Below are 24,916 nucleotides of genomic sequence, written 5' to 3' on the forward strand. Positions count from 1 at the left end.
CGCGGTATCTATGGTGGCGCGATCTTCAGGTCAGTATAGGATACAGTAGGATATAGTAGGCCTTCGTGAATTGCGATTAGTGCCATCTATCTGAGGAGGCGACAGAACATCAAGAGGGAGACGGAGGAGTGTTGCTGCCTACGCGAACTCCGTCAGAACTGGATGTTGTAGCTGAATCGATAAAATGGCACCAAGAGGTGAATCACGTATTCACAGGAATGCGGTCTTAAGGACTCCAACAATCGTCCCACAAATATAAGGTTGCACAATAAGCCTCAGACTGAGTTACTAGCCTTCGGGACCGCCACAGAAAAAAGTCTTCTTTAACATATTCTACCGCTCTACATATAAAAGGAGAACTCGATGTGACTTTCAACAAAGAAATTACGAAAACTTTCGCAACTCTTAATTTTTGCTGGATAACCATTGGGACAATCCATAATTCAGACATTCTGTTGACGGCTTGTAGTTGAGAGACTAGGGTTCGAACCACGAGAGACATTCCTGGTTGGCTCTGGAGCGAACTTCCTCCGAATACTTAGGTTTTCACCTAACCGCGCTTTTCTCAGAAAACCATATTATTGTTTTGTTGACTTCTCACTGAAAGGACAGTGGTACGAATCCAGGCAAATCCTTCGAGATTTGTTGTTGATAAAACAGCATCTGTTGGATGATATTGGCTACTTCGGTTCCCCCAACATTTTGTATTTCACCATTGTTTCATTACTGTTGCATCTTACCTCTAGGTGTCTCTGTAGAGGAAAAAGGGTATTAAATAATTATCATTACTTTTATTATATCATCGTCTCTGAGTACAGTTGGTAGTTTAGAAAGTGACAAATTAAAAAAAAATATCCCTGTCATTTAAAATAAAACCGGCTGGCGAAAACGGCATGGAATAGATTTTTTCGAAATGCATTTGAAGAGTTTTTGAAAAAAAAAACATACCGGTAGTCCAAAAAATGCAAATTTGAGATATTGAGCATATGGTGAGAGAATTGTAGCGGTCATCTACTGAATTAGTTGTTAGTATTAGTTGTTATATACTAGTCTATCGGATTCATCTTTGTCTCACGAGAAAGTGCTGAGTCTTCTCTGGCAGCGTAATAATGTGTGATTGAACACATAGTGGGAGCGTCCTAACCGATCAGCTGATCTATGGGATAATACCTTGTAAATCAAGAGAAAAATTCTTAAAAGTATCCAATTTCACATAATTTTACAGTGTCATTCAAGAAGTAAAATTGAAATCGCCTTTGACTTGGAGTGAGGTGTGCGAGATATTTGCATGTGGACTTTCAACACTTCTTTTTTTTATTTTGCTGATGTAAAATTCTGTTGCGCGTTGGATGGATTTTCCTATCGTTACTCAATCGCCTTGGATCTTGGAGGCCGTGATTTTCCACTGACACCTGGAGATTTAATCACAGTAATATTGACGTAACAAGATGTGGCAACAAGTGCTTGTTTGCAGTGAGTATGATTATTCCTCGTATTGAAGTACGTAATTACTTCCTCGTTAAGTAGTCCAGTCTCCATTTTAAGTAAGTACACAACTAAGTACAGCATATCTTCGTATTTGGCTAATTCTTGTATTTCGCTAATATGAGAGAAGTAGATTGAAGTCCTTTGCTACGACCAACCGATCTTTTGAATATTACATCACCATGAAAAAGAAGGGAATACATTACTGATATACTATGGTTGGTATGCAGTCCGAAATACTATAGAGATTGCTTAAGAACGTTCCTAAAAATCACCAGGTTTGACTAACGTCTTGTAACAGCGGGTCTCGCCAGCAGTGCGTCCCCGACGGGTCTTGCGAAATGCCATCCTGCGTTATCATCACTGTTCGTGATTGTGAGTTTTGCACGAGAATTTGTATATTAGATGTCACCTGAGCATAATATGCTCCTTATGCTATATATGTGTTCAAAGACAAATCAGAAGCATTATCAGGACTTAGTGAGGAGTAGAATTGTTAAAAGCTAGATAAAGAATATAAATGAAATGAACACATATTTGGAAAAAAAAGAATAAAGAAATGGCTTAATACTGAAGATAAAGGAAAACATTGTATGGAAAAAAATACGAACGAGAGTAAGCAGACGGAGGATGAAGAAACACCAGAAGAACGAGAGTTAAATTGCTTTCTATTCTGTTCATGTAAATGATTGTAATTAATACGTACGTGAAACTATATTCTTGAGCTACAGGTATTTCATAAACTGCTAATGCATCACACGATTTTCTACCGACTTCGTCACGGCGTTGGTGGCGGAAAACGTTCCTCCGTTTCGCGGTTAATTAATTGCCGTCTTTGGGGACAAAAAATATGTACTCAGTTTAATGTATAGTCTCCAAATGTTGTCCCTCTCATGATATGCATTCGTCACTTCGTTTTAACTATTGATAGCAACACGGCAAAGTTCTTGTTCTGTGATGTTTATAATTTCTATACGAATATTGTCTTTCAAACTATTTATCTATGTGGATTGTTGGCTCATTCAATTATTGAGGTTTGATAGCCTCCAACTTTGTCTGTTTATTTATTTTCATTATTACTCGTACTTATTTATTTAATTGATTTGTACTTACAGGCAGAGGTAAGTCTGCAAGGCCATCTCTTCCACTGAACCAGTATAAAAGTATATAGCAAATACAAATAACAACAATGCAAGCAAAATGGAATAATGATGACGATGATAATAATAATAATAATAATAATAATAATAATAATAATAATAATAATCAGAAGAACAAAATGAACACAAGTTTAATAACATGCAATTCTATGAATTAAATAATTTTAATTTTAGTGTTAATTAAGACGGTTTGAATGAAAGAAACTATTAAAAGTAATTAAAGAAAATGTATATATTGAATACACTATCTACTAAAAAGTATTTGGGCACCGTTTTTGCCCCTTTAGAATCTCGTGGTATCACTCTTGTTGCTATAACAGCAGCCACCCTGTCAGGCATGCTCTCCTCTAGTTTTTGTAGGATACCCACTGGAATGCGTCGCCATTCCTCTTGTAACATTGTACTCAGAGAATGGAAGTTGGCCGCATCTCCCGAGACCTCAATCTCCGGTCCAATTCGTCCCAAAGGTGCTCAGTGGGATTGAGATCAGGATTCTGTGCAGGCCAGTCCAACAGGTGAGCATTATTGTCTGCATACCACTGCATAGTAGCCGCCGAAACATGGGGCCAACTTCCATTGTCCTACTGAGTGCCATGTTGCAAGAGGAATGACGACACATTCCAGTGGATATCCTACACAAACTAGTGGAGAGCATGCCTGACAGGGTGGTTGCTGTTATAGCAACAAGAGGTGGTACCACGAGGTTCTAAAGGGGCAAAAACAGTGCCCAGTTACTTTTTGGTAGATAGTTTATATTCAAATAGACGTTCATCCGTGAGTATACGGCCATGCCTGGCGACTGGAAGCACGCTGTTGTTGGCAGAGTCAGTCATTCATAGCTGCTTAAGTCAAGTATATTGCTAATGCGAATTACAATAACACCTACCTTTGGCATAGAAAATGTTGGAAATGATGTCCTACGTATCTCTCACGCCTTTTAATAAATTTTTCATTAACACGCATTAATTCTTTTTCAGAAATTGCTGCAATTTCCTTCCGTATGTTGTCTTTCAATTCTTCCAACGTATTACGGGTTATTCGGATACACTGTACTTTTTAAGTTCCCCCATTAATAGAAATCGCATACGATAAAATCTGGGAACCGCGCTGGCCTTATTTCCTTACTGATGACCCTGTCTTAAAAAAATTCCGCAATTAATGTCAACGAGAGATCTGCTGTGTGCGCTGTAGCGAAGTTTTATTTAAAAAATGCCTCTATGTGTACATTAAATATCAGATAATTCTTCTAGGAATGATGTGACTATGTTATCCCTGTATATCTATGCATTCAAGGTATAGACGCTATAATTCTGTAAGCATTCACTGCGCACTATAACACCAATTTTTTTTGTCATGCTTGGCAAGATCGGATTTTTCTGAACTTCATTATCTGTTGTTCTGTGTTGCTACAGAACCGTATAAATATAATCATGCTTCATCGGTGAAAAAAATTAAATGTGGATGAATAGAGTCATTATTAACATTATCCAACACCCAATTGCAGAAATTTGCTCTACTCTTATTATCATATGGTTGCAATTCCTGAACAAATAAAGTAGTACATGATTATTTTTTATTAGACAGATTAAGTTCGAGCTCTTACAGTGGATATTCTTGAAATAACGTACACAATTTCTATTTATGGGGGAACTTAACAAGTAAATAAAATAATGTGTATCCAAATAACCCGTTTACGTTGGAACAACTGAAAGACAATATAAGAAAGGAAGGAAATTGCAGCAATTTCAGAAGAAAAACTAATGCGTATTAATGCAAATTTTCTTAAAAGGTGTGAGAGATGTGTGGCGGCACAAGGACATCATTTCCAACATCATCTATGAAGAAGGTAGGTGGTTATTGTAATTCGCATCAGCAATCTGTGCGCTATGAATAGGCCTATCCGACTCTGCCTGCAAATGGCATGCTTCCAGCCGCCACGCGGATGAACCTCGTTTTGAAAGATAGTGTATATAATATTAAGAAAAATCGTATTGTATAAAAATTGCTCGTCACCGTAGCATAATACAGTGTCCCAATTATCTTGTACATCTATTATAACTTTTTTGTTCGGATAGGTATTGGAATTTTTGTTTTTGAGCGTTATGTTAGAACGAGGGGCTAACATGAGTGTAGAGATTTGGTGCATGCAACTACATTATGATACAAGATACACGTGACGTCATCACTTGTTCAAATAGCACTACATACTTTAATCATGTTACATTGATTACACACATTATGACGAGTTAAAAAATATATCAAAATGTCACCTTTCCAGTCAATAACAACAACAAAATGCAAAATGAATGTCATCAGAATGTGCCGTTTGTTGTGGTGCCCCATTCATCTTGTGCATTAACTTACACAAAACGAAAGACGACTGACGTCCGTACACGTCGTATGTTGTGTGTTTGCTGTTTTAACATGGAAAAAAACCACACCAGCTATCGATGCCAAAATCCACGTACAGTGGCCTGCACGTTCTCCGGATCTCTCCCCACTCGACTTCTTCCTGTGGGGAACTGTAAAGGACAGTGTGTACCAGAACATTCTGATAACATCAGACGACATGAAGCAACGCATTCGACAGACTTGTGTATCCATTCAGCCAGCAACATGCCGGGCAGTCATACGGTCTTTCGGGGAACGCCTTCGAATGTGCTTTAATGTGAATGGTCACCATTTGGAACACCTTCTGAGACTCTCAAAGCATAACATTATCACATTGGAAGTACGTTTTTGTTTTTGTTTTTTTTTTGTTGTTGTTATTGATTTGGAAGGTGACAATGTGATACATTTTTGAACTCGTCTTAATGTGTGTAATCGATGTAACGTGATTAAAGTATGTAGTGCTATTTGAAAAATTGACGACGTCACGTGTATCTTGTACCGTAATATAGTTACATGCACCAAATCTCCACACTCATGTTAGCCCCTCGTTCTAACATAACGCTCAAAAACAAAAATTCCAATACCTATCCAAACAAAACAGTTATAATAAGTGCACAAGATAAATGGGACACTTTGTACATCCCATTAACTGACTATGGTATGGAAGATGCTGGGTCCAATTCCAGGTTGTGGCGGAATTTTTCTTGTTGCCGAAACTTGTAGAGCAGCTCCCAAATTTACTTAGCCTCTTATCGAATTGAGTACCGGATCCTTCCCGGTGGTAAGAGACCGTCGCGTCGGAGCGTGGTGCCGATCACAACACCTCATTCTAGTGCCGAGGTCAAAAAGCATGGAGTTCTTCCCTAAGCGCCTTCATGGTTTTGTGTAGGAGATTGATTACCTTTGCCTTTCTAAAAGTTTTAAAGTAATTTTGATGTACGACATTTCGACCAAATAAAGGAGAAAAAAATATATATCCTACAAATAGATTCCTTCACGAATGATTCACTGTAGGTAGATTTTAATCATTTGTTACGGTTTCACCGAGTAGATACCATCCCTCTCACCTACCTTTCACCTGAAGATATATCCAATCACCGAAACATCGTATGTCCAATATTTTTCAGCGACGAAAACGTTCACTCTAAACCTCCTTTGAACGAGCCATAATTACTTTCTCCATACTTAATAATAATTGTATAATTATTTATGGTAATTTAAAGTAATTTTATAAAATTGGTACCAGAATAGACTTAGGTAAACATAATAGTTGAATAATTTAAAAAGTGTGTAAAATAATCCTCTCCCTGATTGATTGGGCATAGTGCAAAATTACTGACCATGTATTCCCCACTTGAAAACTAATTGTAACAGCCATACTCATTTTCAACATATGAGGTAATGAATTGCGTCTGTGTGTGTGTTTTGCAGAGTCGTGTGCCGGCGTGGATTGCGGAGAAGGCAAGAAGTGCGAGGTGCGTCGCGGACGTCCCAAGTGCGTGTGCTCACCTGACTGTCGTAAAAGTCGCCACAAGGGCCCCGTGTGTGGCACTGATGGACGCTCCTACCGAAGCGTGTGTCGACTGCGCAAGCGCGCCTGTCGGCGAGATATGAAGCTGGCCGTGGCGTACTACGGCCACTGCCAAAGTAAGTTTAAGTGCAGTAGCAACCTATCCCGAATGCACACAAAGACACGGGGATCTGAAACAGCTTCTAGTTTTCAAAATAGTACAGTAGGCCTACCTGTTTTGTGTAGTTAATTGCATAATACGTCAATGTGCAAGATAACCGTTCAATTCTTGTTACTACGTTCAATCGCCACTAACAAAATAAAAACAATAAATAAACCAAAAACTTCCTTTGTTATTAGATATTATCTTTAGTATTTTATTTAGATCCAATTTTTATTTTGTGATATTATTTAATGGGTTTTATTCTTGCTTATTCATTTGCTTTGAAATTATTTTGTAGCTATCGATCTTCTATGCTTCTTCTTCCGTTCTATCTACACTGTGATGCTTGTTAGGTAATTCTGCTTGAGGAAACACGAAATTCCATCCAGTATTAAGTTGTTTATTTTTTTTAGATTGGGCGAATATTTGTCCGTTTCATATGCTTAGCTGTCTCTTATCGAATGCCCTCTCCGTAGTTCTCAGACATTTTATTTCTCATGTTCCTCTATAAGTTACTGTCTCCCTCCTGTCTTGTTTGTTTACCCGCCGTCTGTCCTCCCGTCCGTCCGTCTCTCTCTCCTTGTCTGTCTACACATACATACATACATACATACATACATACACACACATACATACATACATACATACATACATACATACATACATACATACATACATACATACATACATACATACATACATACACACACACACACACACACACACACACTCACATCTTAGCCTATTCTATTGTTTTCTTTTCTACTCCATTCTGTTCTCCTACAACTTATTCTAATTGCTAAGCAAACAGTACAATTACAATTGCCAGTCGTACTTTTTAAATAAAGTTTACTTCTTATACGAGTATAATCCTCAGAGTTCTTAATAAGATTGCACAGTTCGTATTGGTCCCAGTCAGTGGCACAATATGACTTCTTCACCCAAACAATACATTGGAAAGAGAGGAATGAAATAATTACGGAGTCTTACGATAGAGCAAGATAATATAATTAATTCACATGCTGATTGCTGCTGTCTTTACATATTGTTCGATACTTAGAAAAATTGTACTTAGTTTGTTCTGTTTTCGCTGCTTGTTTCATGTTTCTCTTTAATGTTTTATCTAAATCTTCTCTTAATACAGGCTGATCCAGAACTTATGTTACAGAAGAATACAGTAGATAGAGGGTACTAAAATAAACATTTTTCATTAAGCAATGGGTGTCCTACCTCGCATCGGTACGGCGATACACTTATTTCATTGTTGTGGCTGGTAAGCAATCATTCATTCAAGGGCCAGTGACTTGACTCTTTGATGACTAAGCTTTCAATGAAAAACAACAGACAATGACGCTTGACAACTTGTGCATTACAGAAGAGCTTCGAATTGACGCCCCCTTTCTTGTTAACAATACTGGCATCGTCGAAGCATTGACTGACGACCTATTCAAATATGCCAGGTTTAGTATATATGGTGTTACAGGAGTCGATAATCCGTGGAAGATCATCGACATGGTCTAGAGGTGTGGCATACACCAAGGTCTTCAGATGTCCCCACAAGAAGTCAAGTGGATTAAGATTGGCGATGTTACTGGCCATGTTATCGGAACTTGATGAACAATCCGTCACCAAGTGTTGCAGTCAGCTATTGCCTTGCCACAAGATTGAAGTGCTCAGGAGCTCCGTCATACTAGAACCATGTCCTGGGGCATATTGCAAGCGGCACCTCTTCCAATAAATTGGGAAGGATGTTTTACAAAAAGTCACTGTAATTTTCTCCCCGTAAGCGATTTGGCATGACATGTTGACAGAGTAGTGTGTCGTTAATGATGCCACACTACACATTGACAATAAATCGCACCTGATAACTGACTGCAATGGAATATGGATTTATCTGCTTCCAAATGTGTTGCTTTTGTATTTTAAAAATACCATCCCTTGTGAAAGTTGCTTCATCAGTGAACAACACACAACTTGCAAACTGGGGTATCACTGCGCTTTGATGCAAAAACCAAATGCACGTCGGCTAGTTCTCTCAGGCCTTAACGCTCCATTTTTTTGGCTGTCTTTCTGATGACTAAACTTTCAATAAATGTACAGTTTCCCTGGAAAAGGATGAGACGATTGAATATTCCTAAGTCTCTGATGTAAGACACTGCGCATGATCGGAGACCAGAGCACTGATACACAAGATAACGAATATTGAGTTACTTAAATTCAGGCTATTTGGTTTGTTACTAGCATCGTTCCGAAATTCACTTCAAAAACTGCAAAAAATATGATAATATTACGTAAATAAAAGATAAATATATACATAAATCGTGTAGTTAAATCGACAATGGACCTTCATGACCAGATCGACACTCCTCACAGAAAGGAACGCTTTCATGTCGTTTCAATAGCTCAGACGCTAAGACTTCTGCGTCTCGTGTAGAGGAGTGCGAGTTCAATTCTTAGTCTACACAACGATTTTTTTTCTCTAAATAACGTTGAAATAGCTAAGTAACGTTCAAATAGAGATTTACAAAGTCCTGAGACTAAGTGTTAATGATCACAAACAATACAAAATTACAAGTTATAATATTATAAACGTTAATCTAATGAAACACACATATACAATGTAAATGCATATATATTAAAAACTAACAATTAAAATGAAATTTAAAAAATATATGTAATAATAGACAAACTTTTACAAAGGTTTAGAGTCCTTAGGCTAAGTCATTTGTTCAGTAACTATTACAATATTTTATTAATAGCTTTCCCATATGTGTAAGGAATGCACTCGCACAAAACATTTTTTGTTAAAAGTAAGGCTTTGGATTATTTCATTCTCACCCCTTCAGTTAATTTTAACTATTTTATCTACGTGTTTGCAATAGTGTTTAATTTAATGTGCATTCAATTTTATTCATGTTATGATTGAATGAAAAAGCACTGTTGCAGTTATTGACTAATTACATATATTAATACTAATTATTAAATGCATCTGTTAAGTAACCAATTGCAGTATCTTTTGCAAAATCTTGAATGTTTAAGTTGTCAATAATATTTCTGTACCATATACTATAATACGTTAAAAGAATTTGCAATAGATTTGGGATCCTCTACTTTATAATCATTGGTTTTAATGAAAATTATTTTCTTTCTTAGGATATATACAAGTTTAAATTTAATAATATTCCGAATAGGTTTAATTGTATTATCTGAATTTTGTACTTTTCTATTCAAATATATTCTATTTCCCTCTTTCATAATTTCTGATAAATTACACTGTACTTCTTGCAGTATTTAAGAACATGAGGATCATTACATTGCAACACATTACATATAGATTCTTCTTTTTAATACATGAGATTTTGAAGTCCCTGCGTTATCTACGTCTTTTTACTTTTGAATTTTTTCACGACATTGTGTGGAGAACATCCACTGAAATGATTATGAAATTAAGTGAAAAATTCAATACATTTACTCTTAATATCAGTAGTACCAGTATCATATATGTTTTTCCAAGATTCATTTTGTAGACATAAATGTGAATGATCACTAGATACAGCATTTACGATCCTTTCTTAGTTTTTAAATTAATATTTTGAAATTGTCCAGTAACATTGGAAACTCTTAGGATTTGTTTATCATGTTCAGACAAACCATTGATTATAGGTTCTGTCGAATAGGAATTCAGTCTAATTCTGTGTACAAAACATTTATCAATGGCTGTGCTACTTCAGCTTGTATGCTGTGGGAAAATGAGTCTACGACTAAGGTTTCCAGTTTCAAGGAGTGAATTTAATTTACTTTTACGGAAAAGTTCCGAGAGATAATCTATGTTTATGTCACTACAGATCACAAATTCCATATGAGATTTCTAAAGTCTTTTCTTTACAAATTCAATGTTGGCTATAAATATTAATAAATAATCTAAGAAATATGAATGATTGTAGTTAGAAGTCTGATTTACATTATAAAAAGCAAGAAGTTACATTCCTCCGCAAGATTCGAACTTTCGATGATGGTTTTGTCGTCCAACGCACAACCACGGACCTATTCAATGCTTATGTTAATAACCTACAATTTAGCTGTAGCAATGTGGTGTCATAACTTGGTTTTTTTTTTACTTAATGTAATTAGATTTAATTTATTTTCGCAACAATTGGACTTCCTGTTATTTAGTTATTTAATTTAGGGTTGAATTATTAACTCTTACTATGCAAGATGCCTGTTATTTCAATAATTCTATATCACGTTAAATAGTCATTGTCTAAACTAAAGTATTATCGTTATCCCTCATTTCTCATCGTAATGGCGAACCGACGTGACATGAGACAGCGAGTTATAGCTCTAGTTGAGGCTGAATATGGGGCTAGATCTGCTGGCCGTTTGGTCGGTGTTCCTGGAAGTACAGCCGCGAGGTGGGTTCATCGTGACCAAGATTTAGGGGAGGTCAAAAATCGCCCTATTCCTGGGCGTTCGCGGATTTCTTTATTGTAAGAGGATGCTCTCTTATTCGAGACAGTTCGACAGGACCCCTTTCTGACTGCTAACGAAATAAGAGCAGCATCTAACTTTCCCGGCTCTTCACAGACTGTGATCAGCAGGTTGAGGAACCGCGGTATTAGGAGCCGGAGGGCTGCGCAAATGGAAATATTGGGGGAAGCACAAGCTGTCGACCATCTTGCCTTCGCTATCAATCGAGTGGATTTCGATTGGAGAAATGTAATTTTCTCCGACGAAACAACCATCTCGAGTGATTACGAAGGTCCTGTCCGTGTCTGTCGTGAGGATGGTCTCCGACATGACCAGCGCTATGTGCACCGACGTGAAAGATCGAGGCGCTTTAGCAGATCGTATTAGGGGTGGATGTCTTACGATGGACCTGTCGTTATAGAACGCATCGATGGCCGGTTTAATGCGGGAACTTACGAGCACATTCTGGAAAATATTTTCCTTCCCTCCGCCCGAGAACGTTTTCCCGAAGGAACATTGCTGTTCCAGCAGGATAACCATCCCGTGCACTATGCTGCAAGCATTCAAAGATGGTTTCAAAGGAAACCCGAGATCGAAATCATTAATTGGCCTCCGAAGTCACCTGATTTGAATGTCATCGAAAATTTATGGGCGGAATTGCAAAAGAGAAGGATAGCCACCTATGCCCACCGACGCCCTCGAAATCGAGACGAATTGTGGGATCAAGTTGTTGACACCTGGGAAGATCTCGCCGGGAATCAGAACTTATTCCACAATCTCGTGACATCCATGCCGGATCGACTTAGAGCTGTAATAGAAGCTGATGGCATGTGGACAAGATTTTAAGTTAACAAGTCTCATTTGTTTCTTATGATTTTTGTTTGAGGAAGAATACTTTTAACTTCCAAGTAAGATTTATTTTTTCTTGACGAGGTTCAGCCCATTTGTAAGACCCAGAAATTGGGCATAAATTATTCCATATTTTTCGACAAATTAGACAGTCGAGGAACTCTGAACAAATTAATTACACCTCAATAAAAAAAAAGTTTTACCCGGGATCGAACACGAGACGTTTCGGTTATATAGTGGAACCGACACGCTACTATATGAGCTAACGAGACAAGACAGTGACAGCAGCAGTCCAGAATGTAGATCCCTTAGCAGGCATTTGCCATTCGGTACAGTGAAGCAACGATATTTTGTGACTCGAGCTATGTTGTGAAATCCTGGCCTTAAATGGCAGTCTTCTTCGTGATCCTTATTCTGGTCCTTGTCCTTGTTGTGGTCCTTGTAACAATTCTTGTACTATTTGTCATGTTATGTATCGTTACGTCGATATCGAGTGAACCGCGCTGTAGAACTTTAACTTCCGACGACCAAGAATCGTCTCATTCTTTTTCAGGGTAACTGTACCTAAAATAGCAGACAATGACGAATAAATGCGCATAGCAACAACAAGCAATCAATGTCACAGACCGTCACAACACTAAAAAAATGCAGCACCGTACTGGTGCGAGAGGACACATTTTGATTAATGAAATATGTTTGTTTTAGCACCCTCTATGTACCATATTCTTCTGCAACATGAGTTTTGGATCATTCTATATACTACAATTTTATTAATTGGAATGTTATTACTCTTTGTAATAGGCGTCGTTTTTCTTTCTGCTCAAATATTACCTTATTTATTTCATTTAATTCTACATTGCGAAAGTATATCCGGTATGGAGACCTTTGTTTTCTGAGTTTCTTGTTATATTTTATGACAGAATTCAGGGATTGTGAAGCAGTGGATGATATGGCTTTTTTCGAAGCGTCAGCAGTGAAATCTAAAATGGCAAGTTTTAGGGGCGCATAACAATTTAAGTGCATGTTTTGGTTTTACAAAATAAATTTTTCTACACAACTGCAAAGAAGTGTTCGTACTTGATACAAAAGAAACTCTCGTTCAAATAACTCAAGCTTTTAACTTTTCGGCTGTTTTTTCTCGCAATTTAAGCGTAGTTATTTTCTTTTTAGATTACTCTGTATTTTGTGCCAACAAAATTTCCATGCCACTGGCATGTCTGCATCCGTAAAAGTCATTTTATGTGCCACTGCAGTGACGTTGCAAGCAATTGTCAATGGTATTACAATGGGTAACAAAACTTGGTGGCCTATCCTTCACATTGATATACCGAGTGTCTCAAATTAATGTGTACAATTTTTTGAATAATATATTTAATTAATTAAAAGAGATAGATATGCGATTTATGTGGTGTTATGTACTATAAGGTTGTAAATGTTCAAAATGGCCACTTTCCGCCCCAATCCATTGTCGACAACGACGTAGAACAGAGCGACATATCAACTGTATTGTTGCTAATGGAATAGCATTACAAATATGTTTAATTTACTCTCTCAGATCCGGCAGTGTTTGTGGTTTTGCAGCGTACCCTATCTTCTTTACAGTTCCCCAAAGGTAGAAGCCCATGGTGTTTAAATCTGGAGATCGAGGTGGATACTCCGCAGCACTTCCTCTTCGTCCTATCCATCTCTCAAGAAATGTGCGATTGAGAAAATTTCTCACATTGTATTCAAAGTGAGGTGACGCCCTCTGTTGAAAACTGTACCCATATTCATTGTCAAAGAGGTCATTAAGAATAGGAATTATGGTTTGCAACATTCGTAGATAAAACACACCTGTGGCAGTGTCTTCGAAGAAATATGACCCGATCATCCCTCTGAAAAAGTCAGACCATACCATATTGACGATTAGCGTGCTTTTCTTCAATGACGTTTATGTTTTCGTTAGCCCAATACACAAAGTTATGTTGACTAATTGTTACATTAAGTTTAAACATGGATTCACCTGACCAAACAATTGAATCTTGAAAACCTTCCCTTGCTTCACAAATGTTGAAGTAGCCTACTGGATTTCCCTCATTTAATGCTGGGAGAATTCTCGGAATGTAATTCTTCCATTTCTGAGTCCGCAAATTTTTTGAACGCTAACTTTATTAATACCAGTTTCATGAGAATATTGCCTCACAGACTGCTTTGGGAATCGTGTGAAACTCTGCATAAGTGCAGCAGTACTTTCGTTGTTCGTCGAAGTTCTCTTTCTCGCGCACCGTCCCATCTTCATATCTTACACCATTCCATCGACTTCAAACTTGTCACGGATATGCATATTCATACATGAGGCCTCGCCGTCCTCATTGAATAATCACGACTACCTATATGTAGTCAACATGTAGATACCTATTATTGGAGAAAAAAATCGTTCCGACATCGGGAATCGAACCCAGGACCTCTCAGCTTTGCGCGCTGAATGCTCTTTCCATCTTAGCTATGCCGAGACCCGATTCATGGCGCCTCTGTATCATTAACGGCCTACTACCTGCATTTTAGATATAAGTCGTATGCAGGAGCGCATATTTAAATGACTTTATGGCCATTTTCGACAACAGTTTATTGAATACTGTTAACATCCAATAGGTATCTCCATGTTGACTACATACAGGGTGTTAAAAAAAGTATCCAATATTTTAGGAGTGCTAGTATGCATTAAAACAAGAAAATAAAGTCTAATAAGCATGGTTCCTACAACACATACTTTCTGAGATCTCTTGTTCATAGGAGGTGCTCAATGTCACGTTCATTCATGGCAATGCATTGCTTTGCCCTTCGGCATAAGGAATCACGTACTCTTTGAAATTGACCTAGTTGTTCTTCATAACCAAAAATCTAGGGGATTTAGGTGTGGGGGACGAACAGGCCAAGGTGTGGGGCCTCCCCGATCAATCCAGCGGTCCTGAAATATCAGCGTCAGGTGTTCACGCACATTGCGGAGATAATGTGCTGGTGTATCATCGCGCGTGAACCACATCTGTAGTCTTTGCTGACATGGTACATACTCCAGCAAGGTAGGCAATACGTTAATAAGAAAGTCCTGATAACGAGCCTCAGTTAATCTCTGTGGTAGCACGTATGGCCCTATTAATCTATCACCAAGAACGCCTGCTGCCCGTACGTTGATTGAGAATCGGTGCTGATGCCTTATTTCTTCCACTGCATGGGGATTTTCATCAGCCCACACATACTGATTACGAAAATTCACAACACCATCTCAGCTGAATCCCGCTTATATCCGCAACGAAACTTTTGTTTTCAGTACCGTATTCCTTGCGTATACCGTATCAGTATTCCATCAACTACGATATGATTATCTGGTAGTCTGCTGTATTGTAGGGCAGAGGAATGCATTGCCATGAATGGACGTCACATTGAGCACCTCCTATGAACAGGTGTTCAGATCTCAGAAAGTATATGTTTTAGGACCCACGTTTATTAGACATTTTTTTTCTTGTTTTGATGCATGCTATCACCTCCTAAAATATTGGATACTTTTTTTAACAACCTGTATATGTAGTCTTGATTATTCATTGTGGACGGCGAGGCTTCATGTATGAATATGGATGTAAATGTTAACAGGTATTCAATAAACTGTTGTCAAAAATGGCCATAAAGTCATTTAAATATCCGCTCCTGCTTACACGACTTATGTGTCTAAGATGCAGATAGTAGGCCATTGATGTTACAAAGGAGGAGAGTTCGGCCAGGATAGCTCAGATGGAAAGAGCGCTCAGCGCGCAAAGCTGAGAGGTCCTGGGTTCGATTCTCGGTTGCGGAACAAATGTTTCTCCAATAATAGGTTGTCACGGATACTTGTAAATGTTGACCTTGTTGGTGGTGTTTCAGATTCAATCCTCCGATCACATTCTTCGTTTTCCAATAACACTTTCGTACCCACTTCCCTTGATCAAACGATAACCTTATCTCTACCATATTTGTTTGCCATGACTGCAACAAACGAAAGCGTTACTAAGTTTTTCATTGTCATCTTAATTATTTACGACTAAAATTGTATATCTATCTGTTTTAATTGATGAGATGTATTGTTTCAAAGAGTATACATTAATTTAAGACAATGTGCATTATGAAGCCAATTATACAGAATATATTATAATGTTTTGAATATAAGAATTTATGAAGTTACATTAGGCTTAGGCCTACCCTGTATTTAATATTGTATCATTTATTTTGTGGATCGGTAGAGCGAATTGTACAAGTGAGAACGAGTTCGAAGAAAGGAAACGAATTTTTCGCGTAATTATAACTTCTAAAGAGCTGAGTAGAGTGATAGACGGCAGACTGAGAGAGTCCTGATTCAAAACTGGGCGAAGGATAAATATTTCATTTCGTTTTAAAACAGATTCCACATAGCCGTCTATAAAACGGAATGTTCTGGAAGTAAACAGAGCCAAAACATGATGAACACATCCCTCTTTTGCAGTAACAAGAACGGGAGCTTTCTAACGCACTGCTTGCTCTGCTCAATGGCATGTACATGGCCACTATCTTCTTTAATTCCATCTCCTATGAAATGATAACTGAAAGTACTTTTCTCGAATCCACTGACTACTCACTTCCTGAGGTTAAAGGTTGATCCACATTATACTTAACACTTCCTTCCCGTTTCGCTTCCATTCCATACCCATAACTCATAGTTATAGTTACTAGAGTTCTATGCATAAATACACACTTTACGTTTCGAATACTTTCAGTAACGTAACCCTTCCCTTCATGTTTCTGCCAAAGCAATTTTTATGGATATATAGGGAACGTATATGGACATGTTTTGATAGTGTGCATATGTTATCCAAACGAATATCTTCTGACCCATTCATTGATTTTTCTCCTCTCTGTGATCGAAATGTGACATCTTCATCTTTAAAATTGATTATCTTCATCGTCATCATTTAATCTTTGTGGCTCGTTCCGTCTTAAGAAAACTGTTCTGACCACCTCATTCGCGGTTTGCCAACACTTCTTCTACTAGCACGTTTATACTTGAATAGTCTATTATCTGTGTTCTTGAATTTTGATAGTTATTCATTTTATTTTATTTTGTTTTTATTTTAGGATTTAACGACGAAAAACTCGCTGAACTTCTGAGGTAAAATAAAAAATGGTATATAGTGACAATAATTTGAAAGAAATGTGCGTTTTAAACATTCTGCACACCATTTTTAAGTGAAAATGAATTTAAGACTTAACTTTCTAAAGGGGCTAAGTGCCAAAAATAAGTTTCTGGGATATTGATTAGAGACTTATACGTGTTGAGACACCTTACTTGTTGAGACACCTCTGACACCTTCTTTGGAGCATAAATGAGTAGCTTGCAATTTAACTATGACAGAGCCCATTTGGTATGATATGCTCATCTGGATGTGTCACTCTTAGATTGAATAAAATGAAATTTAAAAAAATTGGCACTTAGCACATTTAGAATGTTAGGTCTTCAATTGTTTAACATACACAGAAGGCTGAACTACAGTTAAAATATAGCGTCACATGGCACAGATAGAAGGAAAAGGAGATGCTACATGAGAACACAATAGAGATGGGGAAAAATAACATAACAGTATACCTACTTTCGGAGCAGTTCCCACAAAAGAACAGCAGGTCGGAACATTCTGCTGTCTTATCTTCTACTCACCTTGTCCGGAACGCTCCAAATACTTTCTCAGAGACCATAATTGAAGACCTAATATTCTAAATGTGCTAAGTGCCAATTTTTCAATTTTCGTTTTATTTAATCTAAGGAAGGAACATCCATATGGGAATATACTAAATTGTCTTCTTCACAGCTCATTTGTAAGTGACTCATTTGTGCGCCAAAAGACGGTGTTGTAACTCAGCATCCATTTCGCAGTGTGATTTTCATCAATATATCAGAAAGTTGTTTTTGGCATTTAGTACATTTAGAATGTTAGGTCCTCAATTATTTTTCCAGCTAAAGTGTTCTCGTTGGATGTACAGTAGTTCCATCACAGGTGAGTATTATAGGGGAAGTGCCGAGTTTTTAACTTCAACGAATTTGCAGTGCGCGTTCCAATATTAAACAGTCACTCTAATTGACCATTCAGCTTCATTTACATTGTTTGATATTAATATAGCAATCAATTTCAAACTGTAAGATTATTATGTCTATTATTATTCTAAAGTGATTGTTAAGTTTTAATTATATATAATAAAGAAAAAAATATACAAAATTCAATATTGTTTTGTGTTATAAATTTTGTATACGGTAACATAACAGTGCAAATGTAACCCAACTAACCTCAATGGTTATTGTTATTACAAATAAAATTATGAAGCTTTGATATAGACTATTTTCACGTATTAATATCCTTTCATTTAATAGAAGGAATGATCGAACTATTACGATGTTTTACAGTTGAATGTATAAATTACATATATCTGGCTGTAGCAGCTGTCGCGATTCTAATTGCATTATAGTCTGGGATTTTTTTTAGTTCCGAAACAACATAACATGTTAGCGATTTTTACGTTGTGTGCTGTTATTTCGGAATTGTTCTCTGGAACTAGTAGTTTTTTGGAACCGGAACACTCAAAACAGTTCCGAAAAAAATAACGAATTTTCCCATCACTAGCACACAACTTCATTTAGTATAACTGACACGAAACGGATAGGGAAGGAAAGGAAGATGTATAGTGTGAATCAACAATACGAAAGCAACTTGTGCTCCTCACAAGCTGTCATAGCCTAAATGCATAACATGTTGTAACGTTTCTAGCCACAAATTCAATCGACCCAGGTTTAATTTGCGATATACAAATGGACAGTAGGCTATCTCATTTCTATTTGGACTGGTATATATTCTCAGTCGTGTAGTTTTCAAATGTTATCGAAAGCGATGGCTTTACGCCATAACAACCACATGACAAGGACGTTCAGCTGCTAGCATTTCATGTTGTTTCAAAATCTTTACAAGAAATAAGAACGCAGTAGAGGAAAAGTTTAGTTAGTCAAGGTCGACTAAGTTCACTACGTTTAAATAGTGCTGTTTCTAATCATTTAAACACTTTACAAGTAATTACCTGTAGTGCTAATTGTGAATTGTATACGCAGAGTATTTAGAAAAGGAATTGAACACTTTCACAGCCTTATTAAATTAATAAGTATGATAAGTGTGCTTCGTACTGCACTACTAGGAGACGTAGTAGCTTAATTGGTAGAGAGTCAGACTGCGGACTGGAAGGTTTCGGGTTTGTGCCCTGGTGGTGCCGGGATTGTTTTCGTCATCATAACTACAGGACGGCTTTGGGGTACATTCAGCCTTCTGTCCAATTAAGTACCAGATTTTTCAGGGGTAAAAGGAGGCCGGAGTGTAACGCTGGTATCATCTCCTCGTGTTCAGATCAAGAAAACATTTAATTTCTACCTCCATGGCTCCATATACCATACAGCGTGACGGAATACCTTTACTTTACAAAATTGTAAGATTATAAAAATTACTGTGGCGTATATTTAGAAATTTATTTAGACTAGTCTACTTTGTTACAGAATAATTTACCTTCTTCATTTTTTCATTGCTCGTTTAACCTCTCCTGTTATAATTTTTGCATATTAGTGCCTGTAGGGAAGGGGACGATTCTGTGGACATACACACTAGACATCGACACATTTGTAGGCCTCTCCTGAAGCCCGGGGTTAGCAGAGCGTAGGGGTCTCCACTGAGACACACACAGGACAGAACATTAACAGGGACAGGTGCCTTGTTGGTATCACTTGAGAGATTCAGACCTGTCTTCGGACACTTGACTAAATAAGAATAATAACAACAACAACAACCCATCCATGTCCGAGGGAGGATAATTTTATTGTTCCATTCTCAAATTCTAGATTTAAAAAATATAAACAATATTGTTATGTTAATTAATGCAACGCTTTGGTGACTTGATTCACTATGGCTCAGAACATCGTGAACAAATATAATTTGAGCCAAAAGTGACCGGCGAATGCTTGGAATTAAGACTTGATCCAGTACTGCTCGGAAAAGATCCAACTTCAGATAATCAGAAAATGAATTAAACTCAATTTATGAAAATTTGTGACTTGATCCACTTTAGCTCTGAACTCTTCATATCTAGGTTAGTAACTACCAAACAGAACGTTTCCAGACATAGGTTCCTATATGAAAGTCGTTCATAAGTGTCTCCTCTATCATCCCTAAGAGTTTGTGACATAGTCACTGAATCATCCTGTTGGATCCTCTCTGTGTGTTGGTGTCTTCGGATGATGTCACAGTCAAGGAGGATCCCCGCCAGAAGTATTTCTGGTTTCTGTAGGTGTTCGTAGACACTTCTGTCATGCATGCAAAGGGGCTTGTCCGACTAGTCGTTCTTGTAAATCAGCCGTGGCGAAAATGTGATCGTGCGCCGAGCCACTGTGTAACCTGCAACGTGCATAGCACCTATGCAGGAAGGGGAAGTGAAGCAACTGTCTGACTTATTAACGGATTTTCATTTTCCTTGCGTCAGGCACTTAAATATAATTTTATACAGTATAAAGTTACAAACTAATGTTTAGTATGTATAACGAAAGAAGAAATAAACAAAAAGAACATAGGACACATTATCACAACCTATTAACTGTGTTCAGAATGTCTCTGCGACAGAGTTTAAAAATCAGGAATTATGTCACTTACTGCCAGTCGTAGTTGATCACGAAGATATTTGTCTGTCAGTCGTTATCTAAATTTGCTTTTTACTATTTTCATTGTTGAAAATAATTTTTCACAAACATAAGTTGTAGCGAACATGGCTTCAACTGAGGAAGCGAAAGAACGAAGCTTCGGATATTTATTTTTTGGCAAAGATTTGAAAAGTTCAACATTTGTCAAGTCCTTACATCTAGCTTTCATTTAACATCACATTGTAAATCCGTGCGTTTAAATTGAAGATCTAACTGCATTATTCGTACATCTGCTGAAAAAGGATCGACGTGCAGAGATGATGATGATGATGATGATGATGATGATGATGATGATGATGATGATGAAAATACTAATAATACAACCTTTTACTGTTTCATGAGTGACATGTAGTATAATGTCGTTTTATGTTATACGTACAACCGTTTCCTCGTAATATTTGTGAACAAATCATACATTTAATATTCCCATCATAGTGGCAGCAAAAAAATGCGTCCTCCCATCCTCCTTGAAACTTTCGTTTTTGTAGAGGTACATGGTTTCGAGAGAGAAATTGCGACGACGCTACTCGCAGGTCAGAGACAAATACAAATGGAACGGAGTTTGACTCCAGTGAGTGAGAGGGTGGGGTTGTGGGAGGTAGGAAGCAAGAGAAATGCACAGCTATCATTGCGAGCCACAATGTGCTCGTGACTCACTTTTTCGCCACGGCTGTTGTAAATGACAAATCTTATAATTTTCTATAACTCGTAACAGAAGCGTTACCGGACACGGCTTCCTAATATCATGGTGCTTCTTTTTGACCACGCTCTGCTAATCCTAGAAGTTGCCTATGTGTCATAGCAAGAGAAATACCCGATTCATTGAAAATAGTTGTATGACTTGCAATTATTTCAGATTATTAACATATTATTATCACTGTGGATTTTTTCCTGCATTGCATTCTATTATTCTAAATTAAAAGTCACAATAAAACAAATAATATGTCTACGTAATATTCTACAGAAATTTTCCCGAAGAATAGCTTTAAGAAACAGCAAATTTTAAAGTGAAATGTCATTCCCGGTATCGGGATCCAGAATTTTCGTCACCGATTTTTCGTCACTCTATGATTTTGTCACATATTACATTTTGCCACTACAACATTCTGTCACCGATTCACTTTTATCACCACCATATTTTGTCACCAATTTCATTTCCTCATCACTATTCGCCACCACAATTTTTCCCCTCTTCCATTTAGGCCAAACATTATGGAGACGAATTCAAACAGAGGGGCTATCAGGAGAATATCTTGAAGAAGAAAACATCGAACTAGAAAGTCCAATCTTCGATTACTTTGGGGATAATTTATTATGTCATGGGTCGTAGACGTGGCAGAGGTAGGTAGCAGGCCATGTTCCCTCCAGATACGTGGAATTGTTACATTCGTACTAGGGAAAACCTGCCCAGAACAACAAATACTAGCAAAGCGTGGCATAGGCGTCTCAATACTTCAATGGACAAAACACATCCCTCCTTTTACAGTGTCCTTCAGTTGCTACAGGAGGAGACTGCAAGGATACAGCAGGACATTGAGAAATTAGAAGTAGTTCAGTCTCCACCCAGAGGAAAGTAGAAATACACGTCTTTAGATAACAGAATTGCACGAATTGTCAATAGGTATGAAGCCCATAGGTCACAACTTCAGTGGAAATTTTGGTTAAAACTCCATAAAAACAGGATGAATGTATGCAACTGCAAAATCCATGTTAATACAGAGCATTAAAATAATACAGTGATGGTTCTGGAATCATAATAAAAACAGCCTAAATGTAATTTTCTTTATTATTTTGGTGACGAACGATAACAAAATGTGTATATGATGACGAAATATCTTCGGTGACAAAACCTCCTCAAGTGACAATAAACATGATGACAAAATGTATTTGATGACCAAAAAACTAATGACGAAAAATAGGTGACAAACTATAACGGTGACGAAATGCCCTAGACCCGCGGTATACTCCATGATTTTTTGTCACTCAACTTTATTTTGACTATAGTTCTCCAAGTTTTAGTTTCGCTATCTGTCTCAGTGTCTAAGTTTTTCAATTCTGAAATTCTACGTTATTCATATCAAGGGATGCATCCTTTTACTATAATTATTATGGCTTGTTAAATTTACAAAAAAAAAAAAATATCATTTAAAAACGTGTGTGAACCGGAGAAACTGAAATACGAGTATAATTAAATCACATAAGGAATTCGTATACTAGACTCGAATGTCTGTTCTTGTACGAGGCAGAAGTATCACTAGCTTGGGACCCCTGTTATCAGAAAAATGTGAATAGCTACCACATGCTGCAGCTTTATAAGTAAAGTGAACGTTAATGACGCAGATCACTTGAAAGGAGAGGCGTATGTTCAACCACTGACATGTGTCCTGTTCTGCTCTATTGCGCCGATAAAATTGTCTCCGTTGCGATATGCAACTAAGTTTTTATGATGTAACTCAAGAGGCTGGTACATTTGTACAATGTAAAGCAACACTGAGAAACAGAGGTGTACGGAGTCATTTGGCTAGAGTCCATGTACTTATGTACCGAGAACTGAACCACTTTCTCAGTTCCCATTCCCCATTACCACCGACTCTTGCGTCTGTAATGGTGTTTATGTAACATACTATATGCGAGGCACTATAAATTTAAATATAGGCACTCATTTTCTTAATGGTAGTTTCCTTATACTGTGACACTGTTGAATCTGCTCCTATGTATAAAATTCTCATAAACAATTGCCAACTACAATTGAGGCGGTTAGAAGTAAAGGAGTGTAAGCGACATTTCTGAAAAACAAAAGATTTAAGTGCATCCAGGGTAAACTAAAGCATTTAAAATTTTAGTGGTAAAGGGATATATCCTTTAACCACATCGCACATTAACACTTAAAATTGAAACTTCACGGAATTTACGAATATTTAGTAACTTTTAATCACAATTTAAGGAAAATAACGTAAGTGCACTTACACCCCTTTGCTTCTGACTGACTCAGTTATGGTCTGAAATACTTGTATATGATGTTCGCATATTTTTGTGTTGAAATAGACTAGATTCACTTTTAGTTTTAAAAAGTTCACATTTTGTAACGTTTTGAGAAACCCTTCTTCTTATGCACATCATAAATAACTGTTACTCCAGTCTGAATGACTCGACTTTGTACAAACTTGTTACAAATTACGTAAACTATTCAGTATTCTTTTATAGAAGGTATACAAAGATTTAATTTCACGTATAGTACAATAATACTTAAAAGCTGTCGGTGGAAATGAAAAATATTTCCTCGTTATGCTGTACAATAACTACGATGATTCTATCGTTCCACCAGTGACGTCAGACTTTACAGAAAAACCTTTCATTTCAAAATATTACAATTTTTCTCTCCTTAGGTCGAGCATAGACGTTTCAGTCAAAATGTTCAGCGCTTCTTCCAGAAAGGAAGCCATTCCTATCCATTATTCCTGATAGAGGCAAAATCGTCGGATAGCCGTTTCTTTCATTAAGTCCTTTAGTCAGCGGACAAAATATGTGCTGCTGGGGACCAAGGCCTGTATAAAGAATGCAGATGTTATTGTCTTCTGTGACCACAGCGGCCTGTGGCGCTCGAATAAGAAAATACAGTAGAAAATTAGTTGTACAAGATCTTCGAATATAGCACCGTTTATGGGTAATAAATGAAACAATCATTAGAAAAGTGCGATAGAAATTCATAACTCTTTTCGTAGAAGTGGGTGGTTCATGATTTATTGAACGTAAGGACGCTTTGCTGCAGATAGGAAATTCCATGTACCTTTTACTATTTTTTTTTTCCGTCTAGGTCAAAATTTGGTTCTGTTAGGTATAATCATCAATTGTTATATTAGCGAAAACATAATGATTTCCGTGTTACTGGTGACCCCGCCTAAGAAATAAATTTGCATACTTAGACTACCAGAGCCCTCTAAGATTTTCGAGATTACATCTGGAGTCCACGGCGCTAACTGGAGTGATACTTGCGGTGAACAAAATCGGAGGACAAGGTTTTTTCCGGGATTCTCCTGTTTCCCTCAACACTGCAAATTTCATTCTACAAAAACACTGTATTTCATTCCAATCCTATCTTCATTTCATACCAACGAAGACTGATTTCAGGGTAA

At 37.3% G+C, this 24,916-nt stretch overlaps 1 protein-coding gene across 1 annotated transcript in view; it reads left to right on the forward strand.

Moving 5' to 3' along the window:
* Fs (Follistatin) overlaps nt 1-24,916 on the forward strand; it is a 502,124-nt gene that overhangs the window by 362,865 nt on the left and 114,343 nt on the right. Inside the window, exon 3 of the mRNA XM_069835112.1 lies at nt 6,468-6,683. Coding sequence (XP_069691213.1) covers nt 6,468-6,683 — 216 coding nt within the window. The remainder of the gene's footprint in view (nt 1-6,467; nt 6,684-24,916) is intronic.

This window comes from Periplaneta americana, chromosome 9 (genome assembly GCF_040183065.1).
Source record: "Periplaneta americana isolate PAMFEO1 chromosome 9, P.americana_PAMFEO1_priV1, whole genome shotgun sequence".
In the NCBI taxonomy this organism is placed as follows: domain Eukaryota; kingdom Metazoa; phylum Arthropoda; class Insecta; order Blattodea; family Blattidae; genus Periplaneta; species Periplaneta americana.